The sequence below is a fragment of the Aquarana catesbeiana genome, linkage group LG05 (assembly GCF_042186555.1).
Source record: "Aquarana catesbeiana isolate 2022-GZ linkage group LG05, ASM4218655v1, whole genome shotgun sequence".
Taxonomy (NCBI): domain Eukaryota; kingdom Metazoa; phylum Chordata; class Amphibia; order Anura; family Ranidae; genus Aquarana; species Aquarana catesbeiana.
The window spans coordinates 210262003-210278426 of record NC_133328.1 but is presented as its reverse complement, the minus strand read 5'-3'; the positions used below and the strand labels follow the sequence as shown (position 1 = coordinate 210278426).

The 16424-nt window shown below is 44.8% G+C and overlaps 1 protein-coding gene across 6 annotated transcripts in view; it reads right to left on the bottom strand.

The window, feature by feature from the left end:
• SUGCT (succinyl-CoA:glutarate-CoA transferase) overlaps window positions 1-16424 on the bottom strand; it is a 1840030-nt gene that overhangs the window by 1063677 nt on the left and 759929 nt on the right. For all 6 annotated transcript variants that reach the window (XM_073630531.1, XM_073630530.1, XM_073630532.1 and 3 more), the window contains exon 10: window positions 7383-7454. In XM_073630531.1, the coding sequence (XP_073486632.1) occupies window positions 7383-7454 (72 nt within the window). The remainder of the gene's footprint in view (window positions 1-7382; window positions 7455-16424) is intronic.

Here is a 16424-nt window from a genome sequence, read left to right as displayed (position 1 = left end):
CCCCGAACAGGGAACAGGGTAGATACAAAACTTTATTAACCAAAAACAGCAGCATCGTTTCATCTAAAACTGAAAAAACGGAAATGCAAAGGGTAGTGAAGTATGGATCCATGAAGGAACGTTCAGAGTGGAGTTCAAGGAGGTTGCTTAGAGGAATGCAGACGTTGAGCAGTAGAGAGATGTTTCTTGGACTTGCCCCTAACAGGGGTCAAGATGCGGCTAGCTGTGTTTGGAGGTATACGGACCTGGGTGGCAGGAGGGATCATGTCTTCTTCCGGAAGAGGACCAAGATTTTTTAGGAAGGCCTCAGCCTCCTGCAGTTCTCGTAGAGTATACTGGGCTCCGTCTTTGGACACAGCTAGGCAGAAAGGAAAACCCAGTAGTATGGAATCTTATGGTGTTGTAAATGAGAAGTAATTGGGCGTAGGTTCCTCCGTTTAGCAAAGGGTGATGGGAGAAAGGTCGCTAAAGATCTGCAATTTAGCACCCTTGTACATCATTTGGGATTTGTTACACGCGGCCAGGGTTAGTGTCTCTTTACTTTCGAAGTAGTGGAACCTCACCACAACATCTCTGGGTCTAGCTCCGGCAGGAGGCTTTGGGCCCAGAGACCCACAAGCCCTATCCAGGCACCAGTCTATGTCCACAACTGAGGGGGCCAAATTGTTAAAAAGACCCAGAAGATAGGCACATAGATCAGAGTCTCCCACCATCTCAGGGATTCCTCTGAAGCGCAGGTTCTGTCTTCTCTCCCTGTTCTCCAAGTCCTCTTGTTGCAGTTGTAGTTGAGAAACTGAGAGGCATAAGTTGTGATTTCAATTCCCCAATTTCTCTCTTAGTTTCTGAAGCACACGACAGACATCTGTGTGGTGGCTCTCCAGGGACTTGGAAAATATGAGGATATCATTGAGATACACCACCACACATAACTGCAACAAATCTCGGAGGACATCATTAATACATTTCTGGAAACTGCCAGGGCATTACAAAGGCCAAAAGGCATTCCGAGGTATTCCGAGGTACTCATAATGGCCTGTTCTGGTATTAAACACACTTTTCTACTTGTCGCCTTCCTTAATCCTAACGAGATTGTATGCCCCTCTAAAATCAAGCTTCGTAAAAAACATTACTCCCTTGAGGCAGTCAAATAACTCCGTAATCAACGGACTCGGATAGGCATTCTTGATCGTGACACGATTGAGACCCCTATAATCAAAACAAGGTCTCAGTTCACCACTCCTCTTCTTCACAAAGAAGAAATCAGCACCAGCAGGAGACGAGGATTTGCAGATGAAACCTTGAAAAAGTGCGTCTGCAACATACTCTTCTATGGCCTTATCCTCCAAGACTGACAAAGGGTAAACCCAGCCACAAAGGGTACGGCACCAGGTTGAAGGTCAATTGCGCAATTATATGGCCGGTGTGGAGGCACACAACAGGCTTGACCTTTGTCAAAGACATCGCTAAAATCGCGCTACTCCTCTGGCAGGGAGGAGAGTAAAGAGGTGCACAGGACCTTGGCTACCTTCTGGAAGCATGTCTCACTGCATTGTGGTGACCAGGAGAGAACCTCAGCACGGAGCCAATCAAAAGAGGGGTTGTGCCTCTGTAACCAAGGATAACCAATAACCAGTGGAAATTTAGGTGAGGAGATAACTTGGAATTGGATTATCTCATGGTGAAGAGCCCCTACGGCCATGGACAACGGAACCTTCTCATGAGTCACATGGGCAGGCTGTAGAGGTCTCCTGTCAAGAGCCTCAATGGCAAGTGGAGTGTCATGGAGCTGCAGCGGAATTGAGTGCTTCGATACAAGCATCAATGAACAGGCCTGCAGCCCCAGAGTCAATTAGAGTCTGTATCTCGATGGACGACTCAGCCCAAGAAATGGTGACCGAAACAAGGGGCTTATCCTTTTGGATAACTGGGGATGAAACAACGGCACCTAAGGTCTGTCCGTGACAGGACCTCAAGGTTCAGGCATTCCCTGGATAGGTAGGACAAGACTTCAAAAAGTGACCTGCCTGACAACAATAAAGGCACAATCTCTCCCTCCTCCTAAAGGTTCTCTCATCCGCAGAGACGTGTGAAACCCAAGCAGTGAATCTCCATCACCACTGTGACGGGAGGGCCCGTGGAACCAAGAATCCCTTGGAAAGGTTGGGAAAGCCATGTTTCAGCTCCCCATGCACCTCTTATGTCTAAGTCACCCTGTGCCATCCTGGATGGATGATTAATAGTTCCTCCCACCCCACCCCCCATTCATAGATCCTGTGTCATTTATAGAAGCTGTAGTACGGCTTTGATGAATGGCGGATCTGGCAGGATATGTTTGGCATAGTCAAGCTCTCTTGATAAGAGATCCTGACAGTCCTTAACCCCCACTGCAGCATAAGATTATGGTGGCAGCTGTGGGGGATGGGAAGGAGGAAGATTTAAGCACAAGAGAAACATTTTAACTTTAAGTTATGTTCATTGTGCAGATTTTTATGTTTTTGATTTTAGCTAAACTTGGGCTTTAATTCAGATTCAGAACAAAATCACACTAAAAAGGCTGCTCCCATTTTTGCGTTAATCCAACAGCTAGTCACTCATTACATCACTAGAACTGCAAATTAAAAATGTCAAACCCTGGAATAAAGAATGCAAATAATATGCTACAACATAACAGAGTGGATTAGGGCCACAAAGGCATGTAGCCTAGAGATGCGCTATAATAAGATATTTTTTACAGGCATCTTATACAGGAATGTACTTCTTCAATGAACATGAAACATTCGCAATGGGGGGACATCCTTTTTTACCTTTTTTTAGGGCCAAAAATTTTATATCTGCACCCCTGAGAAATCCTACTATCCCAAGCATGCCCTTGGATAGTGGATGACAGCCCAACGGAAGGCTTTGACTACGGCGGCCTGCGACTGTTGTATGTGAAGCTGACAGGTGACCCTAACTTAGGAAGTGATTTGGAGTGGTGGTTGGACGAAATCATGGATTTCAGAGGAGGGATACTGAAAGTCTCGGAAGTGCACTGGAAGATAGAGTTTCTGGACGTTCAGGAATGGGAGCTGGAGATCGCCTACAGAGGGCTGCCAGACTCTGCTCAGCGCCAGGGCTGGGCCCCTTTGCCTGGGACTATCAGGAAATACCAGTTGACAACTCTGAAATCCTGGCTGAAGAGTCAGCAATGTGGCAGAGTAACAGTGTGCTTTGCCAACCGCAGCTACGGACATGGAGGTCTTATGGCGGATGCAGCAAGTGCTGACTGACCTTGATGATCCTGTTTCTGCATGGGATGATCTTGGATGGAGGAATGTGCCTGTCCAGCAGCATGCCAGAGAATAGGCAGTGGAAAACCTGGAGATTGCAATCCCCAAAACTGAAGTGCTGACAACAAGGCAGAGCTCTGCTAACCTCTGCCCAGCACCGATAGCATCTTCTGGGTTCCACGGACAGGAGATGGTGAACCTCTATCCCCAGCCACCAGTTGCAGAAACAGGGGATTTGATAGACTTCTGATGAAGAACAACTTGATGAGCCTCCAGCAGAAGAACTGGTATCAGGGCCAAACTTCACTGAGCTCTGCCCAGCACCAACAGCAGTATCTATGGAGTTGCAAGGAACTTCCCCAGCTGAAGTGCTGGTCACTGGACAGAGGGTCCAAGACTTCTCCCTACACCTGTCGCAGTTCCTGGAGGCTCAGGGTAAGAAGGTAGTGATCACTTCCCAGCAGCAGATACAGGGAGAGAAGGGAGAGGAGGTGTTCATTGTCCCTCCTCAACAGTAGGCCAGGGTGGAGAAAGAGGTCTTTCCTCCCCAGCAAGGATCCGTGCACCTGGGAAACAGTACCACAGACATGTTGTCCCAGCAGCCAGATGAGGGAACGGAAAAGGAAGCAGCCAGCTCACCTCCCCAATGGCAGCTACACACTTTGGGAGTGGAGGAATCTAGCCTCCTGCCCCAACAGTTAGCCAAAGAAGATGTAGAGTCCCCAGCAGAAGTGCTGACAACAGGGCAGAGTGCTATCCAACTCTGCCCAGCACCGGCAACAACTGTGGAGTTCCAGGGAGCTGGGGCAGTCGGCTCATCTCTCCAGCCGCAGATTACAGAATGTATGGACTTAATGGACTGTTCATCAGAGGATGTTATAGATTATGCATCACCTGCTCAAGTACTGGCAGCAGGACAGAGTACTGCAGACCCCTGCTCCACACCCATGGCAGTTTCGGAGGCCTGAGGTGAGAAGGTGATGGTTCCTCTTTCCCAGTGGATTTCAGAGATGCAGGGAGGAGAAGCAACCATTTCCCCTCTCCAACAAGGGTTTGTGCACCTGGGAGAAAATACCAGTGAAAGGGAGTTCCAACAACAGACAGCACCCCAGAATGATGACACCAACCCAGCTGAAGTGCTGGCAACCGGACAGAGGGTCTAAGACCTCTGCCCCACACCTGCGGCAGTTCTGGAGGCCCAGGGTGAGGAAGTGGCAGTCACTCCCGAGCAGCAGATCAGGACCCAAAGAGGGAATGCAATCGGCACCTCACGACTGTAGCTGGATCTGGTGTTGGTGGAATGGCCTGCTGTCTCCACTAGCATAAACCCAGCAGAAGTGCTGGCAAGCGGGCAGAGTGCTACCAACCTCTGCCCAACACTGGCAACAACTACATCGTTCCAGGGAGCCGGGGCAGTTGGCCTCCCTCCCCAACAGTTAGCCAGAGCAGATGGTGTGGGGTTTCCAGCAGAAGGGCTGGCAACAGGGCAGAGTGCTGCTAGCCTCTGCCCTCAACTAACAGAGGACGAATTTCCTGTAAAGGTGGATGGGACTTCAGTCTCCACCTGTATACCCCAGGGATGCTGGGCAGACGGTCCAGATGCCCAACAGCATGACGGACTGAGCCCAGCCACCCTGCCTTCTCTCCTGCGGCTAAAGGGATTCCAGGAGGAAGGACCAGTCCGCACTTCCCCCCAGCAGCGGGTATGTTCTATGAAAGAGGCAGAGGTTGGCTGGGTGAGTAATGCTCTTTTTGGAACAATTTGTTTGGGGTACTGTGTGGGTACAGGCATTAGAGGGCTGGAGCTATGGACTAACTTCGGAGTTAACCCGTCTGGGGTCTCCTCCTGTGTTAGTGTTCTGCTGAAAGGGGAATAATGTGACGGGAGGGCCCGTGGAACCAAGAATCCCTTGGTAAGGTTAGGAAAGCCATGTTTCAGCTCCCCATGCACCTCTTATGTCTAAGTCACCCTGTGCCATCCTGGCACAGGGTAACTGAGAAAATATATCTTGGAATACTTAAAATGGGACAGTAATATTTATCCACAATATCTCCCAAGATATATGTAAAGACTATTCTTGGTTTGTTTGATTCTAAACTCAACATGTTAGTTGAGAGAGCTGATCACATTGGCCTCTGTACAATGTAGGAGACGGGCCGACTCCTGCTGGAGCTCCTGCTATTGTGAGAAGGTGTCCTGTGTTTATACTTATGATAATGTATAATCTACTGTATGAAGCTCGGTGACAACAAGTCTGACCTGTAGTGAAATCCTGATTAATCATAACAATGCTCAGGAGGGCACAGTCACATCGGCTGCTTTAAGGGATTAGTTAATTAGCTCATGTTAATTAGGTTTCTGGTTACAGGTGAATTGTTAGAGTAATATGAGCAGGAGGGGGGACCTCCTCTTCTACTGTATGTAAGACTTGTATTTTGGTTTTAATAAAACAGTCCATGTTCAGCAACTAAACAAGTATTGTCTTGTTTTGTGCTTGTGAGTGGTTGGAATATCTGATATCTATATTGAGACTGGGATGAAGTGATATATGATGAAAGCACTCAAGCAGAGTGTGGGACATTTTGTTACAACCACCATTGCAGCCTCCAAGCCATGACACCATCACCTTAATAAAGAGCGCAGGCTCACTGACTTCTTAGACTTCTTAGAACAACTTGGCCAGGGTATTCCCAAAGATGTTCCTTCAAGGACAGGAGTTTAGTCTGTGATGGTCATCTCAACAACATCTCTAGAAGATTCCCGACACTGCTTTCTCTTTTCCATTTAATTTCTTTAGTTTTTATAGTCAATGGTGTCCAGTTTAAATTTTACTTGGAACCTTAGTTTGTTTTTCTTTTACACTATGTTAAAGCCTAATTTTAGCTAAAATCAAAAACATAAAAAGCAGCACAAGAGATATAACTTACGGTTAGTATGATGTGTCCCTTGTGCTGATTCTTCTTCTTTTAGGAAAAATTCTCCTCAGTCCTACCCCGCTCCCCACCTCCAGTGGGATAATCTTCCGGTGTGGTGGGGGGTTAATATAAATAAAGGGCTGTTACAAGCTCTCATCAAGAGGGCTTGACTACGCCCATCCTTTCTTGCCAGATCCGCCATTCATAGAAGCCAAATTACAGCTTCTATGAATGGAACATAAACTCTTAATTGGGGATGGATGATTAATAGTTCCACCCCACCCCACCCCCCCATTCATAGATCCTGTGTCATTTATAGAAGCTGTAGTACGGCTTTGATGAATGGCGGATCTGGCAGGAAATGTTTGGCATAGTCAAGCTCCCTTGATAAGAGATCCTGACAGTCCTTAACCCCCGCTGCAGCATAAGATTATGGTGGCAGCTGTGGGGGATGGGAAGGAGGAAGATTTAAGCACAAGAGAAACATTTTAACTTTAAGTTATGTTCATTGTGCAGATTTTTATGTTTTTGATTTTAGCTAAACTTGGGCTTTAATTCCATTTTTGCGTTAATCCAACAGCTAGTCACTCATTACATCACTAGAACCGCAAATTAAAAATGTCAAACCCTGGAATAAAGTATGCAAATAATATGCTACAACATAACAGAGTGGATTAGGGCCACAAAGGCATGTAGCCTAGAGATGCGCTATAATAAGATATTTTTTACAGGCATCTTATACAGGAATGTACTTTTTCAATGAACATGAAACATTCGCAATGGGGGGACATCCTTTTTTACCTTTTTTTTAGGGCCAAAAATTTTATATCTGCACCCCTGAGAAATCCTACTAAGGGATCATTATACCTTAAATACGTTGTAAATACATAGCAGAGAAGATCATTTAAAGAACCCTGTGTGCATGCAGTGAGCATTTCTGTATTTAGAAAGTGAATCCTTCTTTCTATTAAAATGTACACGTTAACTATGTTGCATGTCTAAAGGATTATGCAAAGGACCCAGTTACCCAGCAAAGCTCAGCCTTGCCAAGAATAATAATATTTAGCCTCTCTTCAAATAGTCACTTCTATCAGTCATATTTTTACAACTTATAATGTTCAAGAAAGTAAAATGCAAGAGAAATATTGAAGGCTTTGCCTTTATGGAAAAGTTGCATTACATCACTGTCCTGCTTACCTTGCAAACAGTAGAGAACTGTTGATCGTTGCCTGCTCCAATTACAACATAACCATCCTTTGCTTTAAATGACTGAAAAAAATAAATAAATAGAAGGTCAGCTAAGAAAGTGCCTTCAAAACATATCATGGCTGAAAAAAAAGGTTTACTTTGCAACTTATATTTTAATAGTCACACAGAAAAATTACACATCTGGAAACATATTTACAAGGTTGAGATTGCTATATATAACACTCAGAAAAAGATGATTAAAAGTTCAGACAAGGTTGTTCTTTGAGATGTTCCCAGGATAGTGCTAGGAAGGCTTAAAGTTTGTATAACCAATTAAAGGTGGTTTGAAATAGTTTTGTAATATAAATAATGTGGATTTAGGACCCCTTTCACACTGAGGCACTTTACAGGCGCTACAGCGCTAAAAATAGCGCCTGTAAAGAGCCTCTCTTGTCTTTCCAGTGTGAAAGCCCTAGGGCTTTCACACTGGAGTGGAGCGCTGCAGGATGCTAAAAAAAAAAATCCTGCTAGCAGCATGTTTGGAGCGGTGAAGGAGCGGTGTATACGCCGCTCCTGCCCATTGAACTGAATGGGCACCGCTGCCGAACCGCTGGCAAAGCGCCGCTGCATCGGCACTTTGCGGGTCGTCTTAACCCTTTTCAGCCGCTAGCGGGAGTTAAAACCGCCCCGCTAGTGGTTGAAAACCCCCGCAAAAACGTGGGTAAAGCGCCGCTAAAAATAGTGGTGCTTTACCGCCGATGGAGCCGACGCCCCAGTGTGAAAGGGGTCTTGTAGAAAAAAAAAAGGTATACAGCTTAATACATGCAACTCTGAAATCATATAGTGTTTTCAAATAGATTACTGGTAAAGTGGATGCATAGTCTTCAAAATCATTTTTAGATATTAATGAAAAGGAGATCAGCCTAATATAGGGTTGGTTTATACCATAAATTGCACAGTAACGCACTGAATTCCAGAGTGATTCACATGCAATCCTGCTGCATTGCTATTTTAGCCCATTTATTTGAAGGGGCTGAAATCGCCAGAGACCACACTAAAAGTAGTGTATGTACTGTACTATAATATGGGATCTGGTGCAGGCAAATGCACTGTGTTTGCGACCTGTGTTTGGGGTGTCTCAAAGTTAACACTGGCACCCACTTCAGACTGCAAGTGCAGTGCATTTTTAATGAGGTGCGGGAAGCAGGCACAGAAAGTGGGTTTCTAGCACCATGCCCTGGTGTAAACTGGCCCTTATAGAGTAACTATACTTTTGTTGGGGAAAAAAACAAAAAAACAATTCTTTCTGGGTGATCAACCTACATTGCAAGTATTGTAACAAACTTTGTTGCAGATTCCTACCTGCTTCTGCTCTGAAGAAAAAGCTGTTTGCTGGGTTATGTGCAAGGTGGATCTGAATGAGAGTGACTTTTTCATTATTAATTGTCTGATGCACTTGCAGTGTTCTAATGAGGAAAGCTGCAGGGTCAGCATCCCTTAATAATGAACCCTTTGGGAGTTTCTAAAAAAAAAAAATTTGTTGCAGAAGATGCCTAAAATCTGATTTGTTTCTTAGTGCAGATTTTTGGGAAAATCGGTGAGCCAACCACACAAGCATGAAAATTACATTTCTGAATAAGTTCTGTACAGAAACTGTATACAGAACCTCCAGGTTGTCATGCATTTAATATTTTAGTAAATTACAGCACTGCAGATTAGAAATGAAAGGATATTTGCTATTTTTCCACATATGTATAGTTACCCTTTAAATAATGTAATCAATTAAGATTTAAAAACAAGGGGGGGCGCATGCGCGGCGCCGAACGTGATGGACGCCTGAGAGTTTAGCTCCGTCCAGCCCGGGAAGATAACGACTGCCGAGGGCTATTAACGGCGATTAATCTCAGCAATTCTATCACCCCTCGAGCCCCCTAAGCGTGGTGCATGCCTGGGAGAAAGAAAAAACCCAGAGGATCGTCTCAACATACCCTAACCCACTATCTTCTCCGCACCCGCGAACTGGGCAGCATGTCTCAAAATGGCGCCGCAGGGAGAAGCAAGCCTCCGTCTCCAGCACCATCTCCAGGATCCTTCCCTGATCAAACACCTGTCTCCGATCCCAGCCGTGAGTACACCGCCTCCCTTACAAAGACAGACCTAGAAAGCAGCCTGGAGGCCATGTACGCTAGGCTGGCAACCACGTTTCAGACTGAGCTGCACAAAACCTCTCACACTCTTTCCCAGGAGATTGCGGCCTTAGGCTCCAGGACGGAAAGACTGGAAACTAAACATGACGAACTGGCTCTCGCCTACAGTGACCTCTCCAGAGAACATGAATCTCTAGCCACGGCCTTCTCCTTGATGCAATCCCAAATAGAAGACCTTGACAACCGCAATAGACGCAACAATTTGCGTATAAGAGGTATCCCAGAATCTGTTACGGATCTCATCCCTACAATGATCCGCCTGTTTAAGTCTTTGCTCCCAGACACAGATGCGTGTTCGTTCACCTGTGACCGCATACATAGAGCCCTCAGACCTAAACCGCCCGATGACAAACCTCCCAGGGACATTGTCCTTTGCATGAAGGACTTCTTAACTAAAGAGGAGATCCTTAGAGCTGCCCGCAATCGACAACGCATCACTCTGGATGACCGTACCATCCAAATATATCCTGATATCTCCCCTGCCACCCTAGACAGGAGACGTGGCATGAAGGAGATTACTACTGCCCTCCAAGCTGCTCACATTCGCTATAGATGGGGTTTTCCCTTCAAGCTGGTAGTCCCTCACAATGGTACCACATACTCTGCTACGTCGCTCCTGGAAGGCCAAGAGGTTCTGGTTAAACTGGGCCTTCTGGAACCTGATGTCATCCGTCGACCCCCCTCTACACCAAGACTCTCACCTATTTGGCAGACACCTCCAACCAGAAGAGACAGACGCAGAATCAGATACGACGTTGGAGACAGACCGGAGGACCCTTTTCGTTGATCTTCTCTCCACCGATGTCACCCTCAGGACATCCCAGCAACATGCACCCAACTCCAGTTGACAACCGCCCGGACGTCGGTCCTTTGGAGCCGCGACATGTTTTCCCCACCCAGCCGCAGCCTAGCAGATTTTGACATCATTTTTATTTTTTGGTTTTGTCTTCACTGCAGGCAAGTTCTTTTTTTTGACTTTTCTTTTTCCTACTGGCTTGACATAGCACAGAACTTTTTCCAGGCTGGGTTCGAGACCTAGTAGTCTCGTGAATTGTGATTTCTTTTTTTCAGGTTTTCTACTGTAACCTGATCCAGTTCCTAGTTATGAGGACACTCACATTACGTTTAAGCTTATGTGTTTTTTTTTGTTGTATTCTTTTTACCCTCCCTTTTTCTCCTGTTTTTTTTTTAGGTTTTGGTCAACCGTCACAATGCTTCTGCATCATTTCACTTAGGCTGAAATATTTTATAATCTACATAATGATGTTGGTCTGTATTACTTACATGATTGATGTATTTCGCTCTTTTACCCCCCAGTGCTCGAGTATGTCGGCCCTCCTTTTGTCACTTGCAATCCAATGGGTTTGCTCTAGGCCCCCTTTTTTTTGGGTCTATTTGCCCTCAGACTATAGACCACTATCACCATCACCATGGTGATTAGGTGTATATCACACAATGTCAAGGGATTTAATTCCCCTCTAAAAAGGAGGAAGGCATTTGCATTCTATAAACAGCTTGGAGCGCAAATTCTCCTCTTGCAGGAGACACATTTTGCACACTCCTCACACCCTAAATTCCTCCACAGACACTATCCTCAGACTTTTTGCTCATTACACCAGACGAAAAGTAGAGGTGCCGCCATACTCTTGCACAGCTCTTTCCCAATGGAAGTCCAACAAGTCTTTAAAGACAAAGATAGTAGATATGTTATAATCAAAGGTATGATTCACTCTAGAGAAATTACTATCGCCAGTATTTATGCCCCTAATGACTCTCCTGCATCTTTTTTTCACTCCTTCTTTGACCGCCTCTCCCAATTTCAATCCCACACATGATAATAGGAGGGGACTTTAATATGGTTGCTAACCCTACTCTTGACAGATCCTCGATGTCCCCCCTCAACCAAATCTTTTCCCCGTTCGCTCTCAGGTGGACTACTAGACCATCAACTGGTGGACACCTGGAGAGCACATAACATTGGGGCTAAGGAATACACTTTCTACTCTCATCCCCATAAAAGTTATGCGAGACTTGACTACATCTATACTACCCCCATTATCCTTGCTAATACCACAGATGCTAGCATCCATCCCTGTTCCTGGTCGGACCATCATGCCACTGCCTTCACCACTACATACATTAGGCTTGCACCCACTTCTTACTCATGGAGACTAAATGAAGCTCTCTTATCAGACGCAGTCGTTGAGGGAGAAATAGCACAAGCTATTGAAGAATATTTTAATTTTAATGCCATCCCGGAAACCCCTCCCTCCACGGTTTGGTCGGCACATAAGGCGGTTCTGAGGGGTAAATTGATTGGTCTTGCTGCTGCTCGGAATAAAATAGATAAACAAAACATTTTAACCCTCAATAAGGACTTGGATAGTCTTTACAAGAATACTAATCTCCTACACTTGGAATCCACTAGACAACTAATTGACCAAAAAAGATTGGAATTGGATAGTATCTTGTCGAAGAGAGTGGAAAAAACTCTGCATTGGTCAAAAGCCAAATGCCTCCTTCATGAGAGTTCTGCTTCCACCCTTTTCGCCAGAAAACTTAATCGCTCCTCCCGCATCCCCATGTCTATAGATTAGTGACCCCCTCTGGACATATCACCTCCCATCCCCAAGAGGTCCTTCACATCTTTGAACAATTCTACTCCTCTCTATTAGCCCCCTCCCAGCTAAAACCCTCCCCATCCGACGTTACATGGTTTCAGAATATCCCCCTACCAAATCTCACCCCCACACAATTAGACAATTTGAATGCCCCTATCACACCAACAGAGGTTTTGAATGTTATTAAATCTCTAAAATCGGGTTCAGCCCCCGGACCTGATGGATTCTCCTCTCTGTATTATAAGAAATTCTCTCCCCTCCTCACCTCTAGATTAGTCCATCTATTCAATTGGGTTTTACAAGGCGGTAGTTTCTCCGAGGATATGTTATTAGCTAACATGTCCCTGATTCCAAAACCTCAAAAGAACCATACCTTACCCCAAAACTATAGACCTATCTCGGTCATCAATAATGACTTAAAAATCTTTAGCAGGATCATGGCTGACAGATTAGCAATAGTTATCCCCTCTCTTATCTCCCCTTTTCAGTCTGGCTTTATTCCCCATAGACTCATCACTGATAACATTCGCCTAGCCACAAATATAATACAAGATGCAAACTTATTTTCGCGAAAACTCCTTATGCTCAGCCTTGACATACAAAAGGCATTTGATATTGTCTCCTGGACGTACATCACTACACTCCTACAACGCATGGGCTTCCAGGAAGCATTCCTACATGCCTTCTTGGCCCTCTATCAGAACCCGAAAACTAGAATTAGACTCCCGGGTTGTAACTCTAAGTTTTTTACCCTGGGCAGAGGTACAAGACAAGGATGCCCGTTGTCACCTTTAATTTTTGCTTTAGCCCTCGAGCCCCTAGCCATTGCCATACTCCAAAACCCAGATATCTCTGGTTATCTGAAGGGCCACTCGACATTCAAATTTGGGATGTATGCAGACGACGTTTTGATGTTCCTCACCAATCCTCTGGTATCCCTCCCGAACCTATTTCAGACTTTATCGAAGTTTGCAGAGATTTCGGGCCTCTCCATAAACATGTCAAAATCAAGTGCACTCCCGATAGGCTACACACCTGTAGAATTACTCCACCTTAAATCAGTCTATGCTTTCAACTGGGCGGACTCCCACCTCCCATACCTAGGAATCAACCTGACTAAAGATTTTTGCAGACTCTTTGAAGCTAACATCCCCCCCCATGGTATCTAAACTTAAAGGTATACTCAAACAGTGGTCACATCTACACATTTTATTTCTTGGTAGAATTACGGCACTTAAGATGACAATTCTCCCCAAACTCCTCTACCTTTTTAGATCCCTACCACTTAAAATTTCTAAAACTTACCTACACTCTATCCAGGTGATGTTTAATAGATTTATTTGGAAGGACAAACCTCCACGCTTCTCCAGGGAGGTCCTGTACCGTTCCTCTAAAAGGGGTGGCTTGGGGGTTCCTCAGGTATGGTTTTACTACTTAGCCAGTAGGTACACTCAACAAGCACAATGGAACATACATAACTCCAGAGTCCCCTGGGTGCACTTTGAGGGTGAATCCATCGCCCCTTTGTTTCTCCCAGGCCTCATGTGGTCCAATAACCCAGTTAGTTCAGAATTGGGATCTAAAAATTTGATCACCCAAGCAGGCCTTCAACTCTGGGACGCATATAAAAATACATACAAACTAGTTTCTGCTGTACCTCTAGGTGCCTCATTTTTAGGAGATTCTAGATTCCCCTTAGCATACGATAGACCCTCTTCCTTTCAACTCTGGATTGAGTTAAAATTAACTACATTAAATAAATTTCTCCTAAACTCAAAATTTATATCATTTTGTCAGCTGCAAACCAATTACCACATCCCAAACATCGAACTTTATCATTTCCTACAAATACGTCACTTCTTCCAAAAGCACTACTCTGGCCCTTATTTGTCCTCCACAACTTTGTTTGAGGACATTTGCCATGATTCCCCTCGCCAGAAAGGCCTTATTTCTCTAATCTACAACAATCTTGAGGCTAACACTGAGGATTCACCCCTAAAATATAGATCGCAATGGGAATCGGAGATGAGTCTGGAGGACATTGATATAGACTGGGTAAAAGGCTGGCAAAATTTACGCAAATGTACCAAATCTATTATGGTGCGCGAAACTGCCATCAAACTATTGACACGTTGGTACTACACCCCAACACGTATCCACAAGATCTTCCCACAATCCTCCCACCTCTGTTTCAGAGGCTGTGCTCAACAAGGCTCTTTTCTCCATACCTTTTGGGAATGCGAAAAATTACGTCCCACATGGACGGAGATCTTGAAAGTGATAGACAAGCTGGCAGACAAACCCCTCAACATCTCCTATCAACATTGCCTGCTGTTTCAACCTCCTCCAGATTCCACTAAACCATTGGTAAAACTGATCCATTCTATCTGTGCAGCCATGCAATGGGTGATTGCCTCGCATTGGAAATCACCTTCTGTTCCGTATGCACAAGTGATTGCTAGAATAGACCGTATGATGTTGGCTAACAAGATTTATCACACCTTGCATGATACTATCCCTCAGTATGATGCTATTTGGAATCCTTGGTTTCTTTTTAGACTCCAAACGTGACGGTTTTTTATTTTTATTTTCCCCTTTTATTTTACATCTGTGTGTTTCCTTTTTGTGTTTTTTTTTCCTTATTTAAATGCTTTACTTTCTTCTCGATTAATCCTTAGCCATATTTTATCCACTAGACTTTGCCTAGACTTTAAGTCTATAATGTCTTTTATAATAGATTTATTAGCTCTCTAATGAACGTATGCTTCTAGTCTTGGCATATAATCTTTGATCCCTGCATTTATGGCTCTGTATATCTTTGTATTATATTTGTTTTACCTTTATGCTAAAATAAAAACTTTTTGAAAACAAAAAAAAAGATTTAAAAACAAGGAATTTTTACTTAACTGTAAATTACATATTGTGGAGTACAGTAGAGCAGTGGTTCTCAACCCTGTCCTCAATTACCCCTACCAGGTCATGTTTTGGGAATTTCTCTTAGATAAAATAGCTGTCCAAAATACCAAGCAATTGACTCTGATTTAAAGCACCTGTGCAAGATAAAGGAAGACCTGTAAAAATGGCCTCTTGGGGGAGAAGATCATTTATAAAACCCTGTGTGCATGCAGTGAGCATTTCTGTATTTAAAAAGTGAATCCTTCTTTCTATTAAAATGTACACGTTAACTATGTTGCATGTCTAAAGGATTATGCAAAGGACCCAGTTACCCAGCAAAGCTCAGCCTTGCCAAGAATAATAATATTTAGCCTCTCTTCAAATAGTCACTTCTATCAGTCATATTTTTACAACGTATAATGTTCAAGAAAGTAAAATGCAGTACAGTAAAGCAGTGGTTCTCAACCCTGTCCTCAAGTACCCCCAACAGGTCATGTTTTGGGAATTTCTCTTAGATAAAATAGCTGTCCAAAATACCAAGCAATTGACTCTGATTTAAAGCACCTGTGCAAGATAAAGGAAAACCTGCAAACATGGCCTGTTGGGGGTACTTGAGGACAGGGTTGAGAACCACTACAGTAGAGGACACAGGCTGAAATTCACAGAACCTGGGTTATAGGCTGCTACCTTCATGTGACTGGACATTGTCAAAGGCTTTGCTGGGCAAAGCCGCTAGGTGTACTCCTATAAGCTCACCCACTCTGTAAGCCCTTGGTTTTTTAGCAAACAATGCAGAGTAACACAAGAATTGATAGGAGGATTATCTGTGCTGTACTCCAATATATGGAATTTACAGGTAAGTAAATTGTGCAGTACAGGACACATGCTGGATATTCATAGACACTGGGATGTCCCCAAGCTGTGAAGCAATGATAGGTGGGCAAAAACAAGGCAAGCAGAACAGTGCCAATAGTTCAAACAAGTAAGGGTCAACAAATCCAACTCAGAATGCAGCTGAAACCAGGCCTGTGCTGGCCATCGGGACTACCGGGAGTTTCCCGGTGGGCTGATTGGCAGTGGGCCACTACGCTTCTCTGACTCTCTCCGAGTCTCCATTGTCATTAACGCCGGGCAGCTCCGCTCCTGCACCCGGCGGGCGGCGTCACACAAACACCGGCATCATCATGCTAGCTGCCACTAGTCACTCCCCCGGGCACTCCCCCTAACATTACAGCCTTGGGCGGCCTCTTTGTCCTGGCGCCGTGACGTCACTCACGGCCGGAGGCGGCCTGGGGACATAGGAGGAGGCGGAGCCAGGGTGTAGCGTT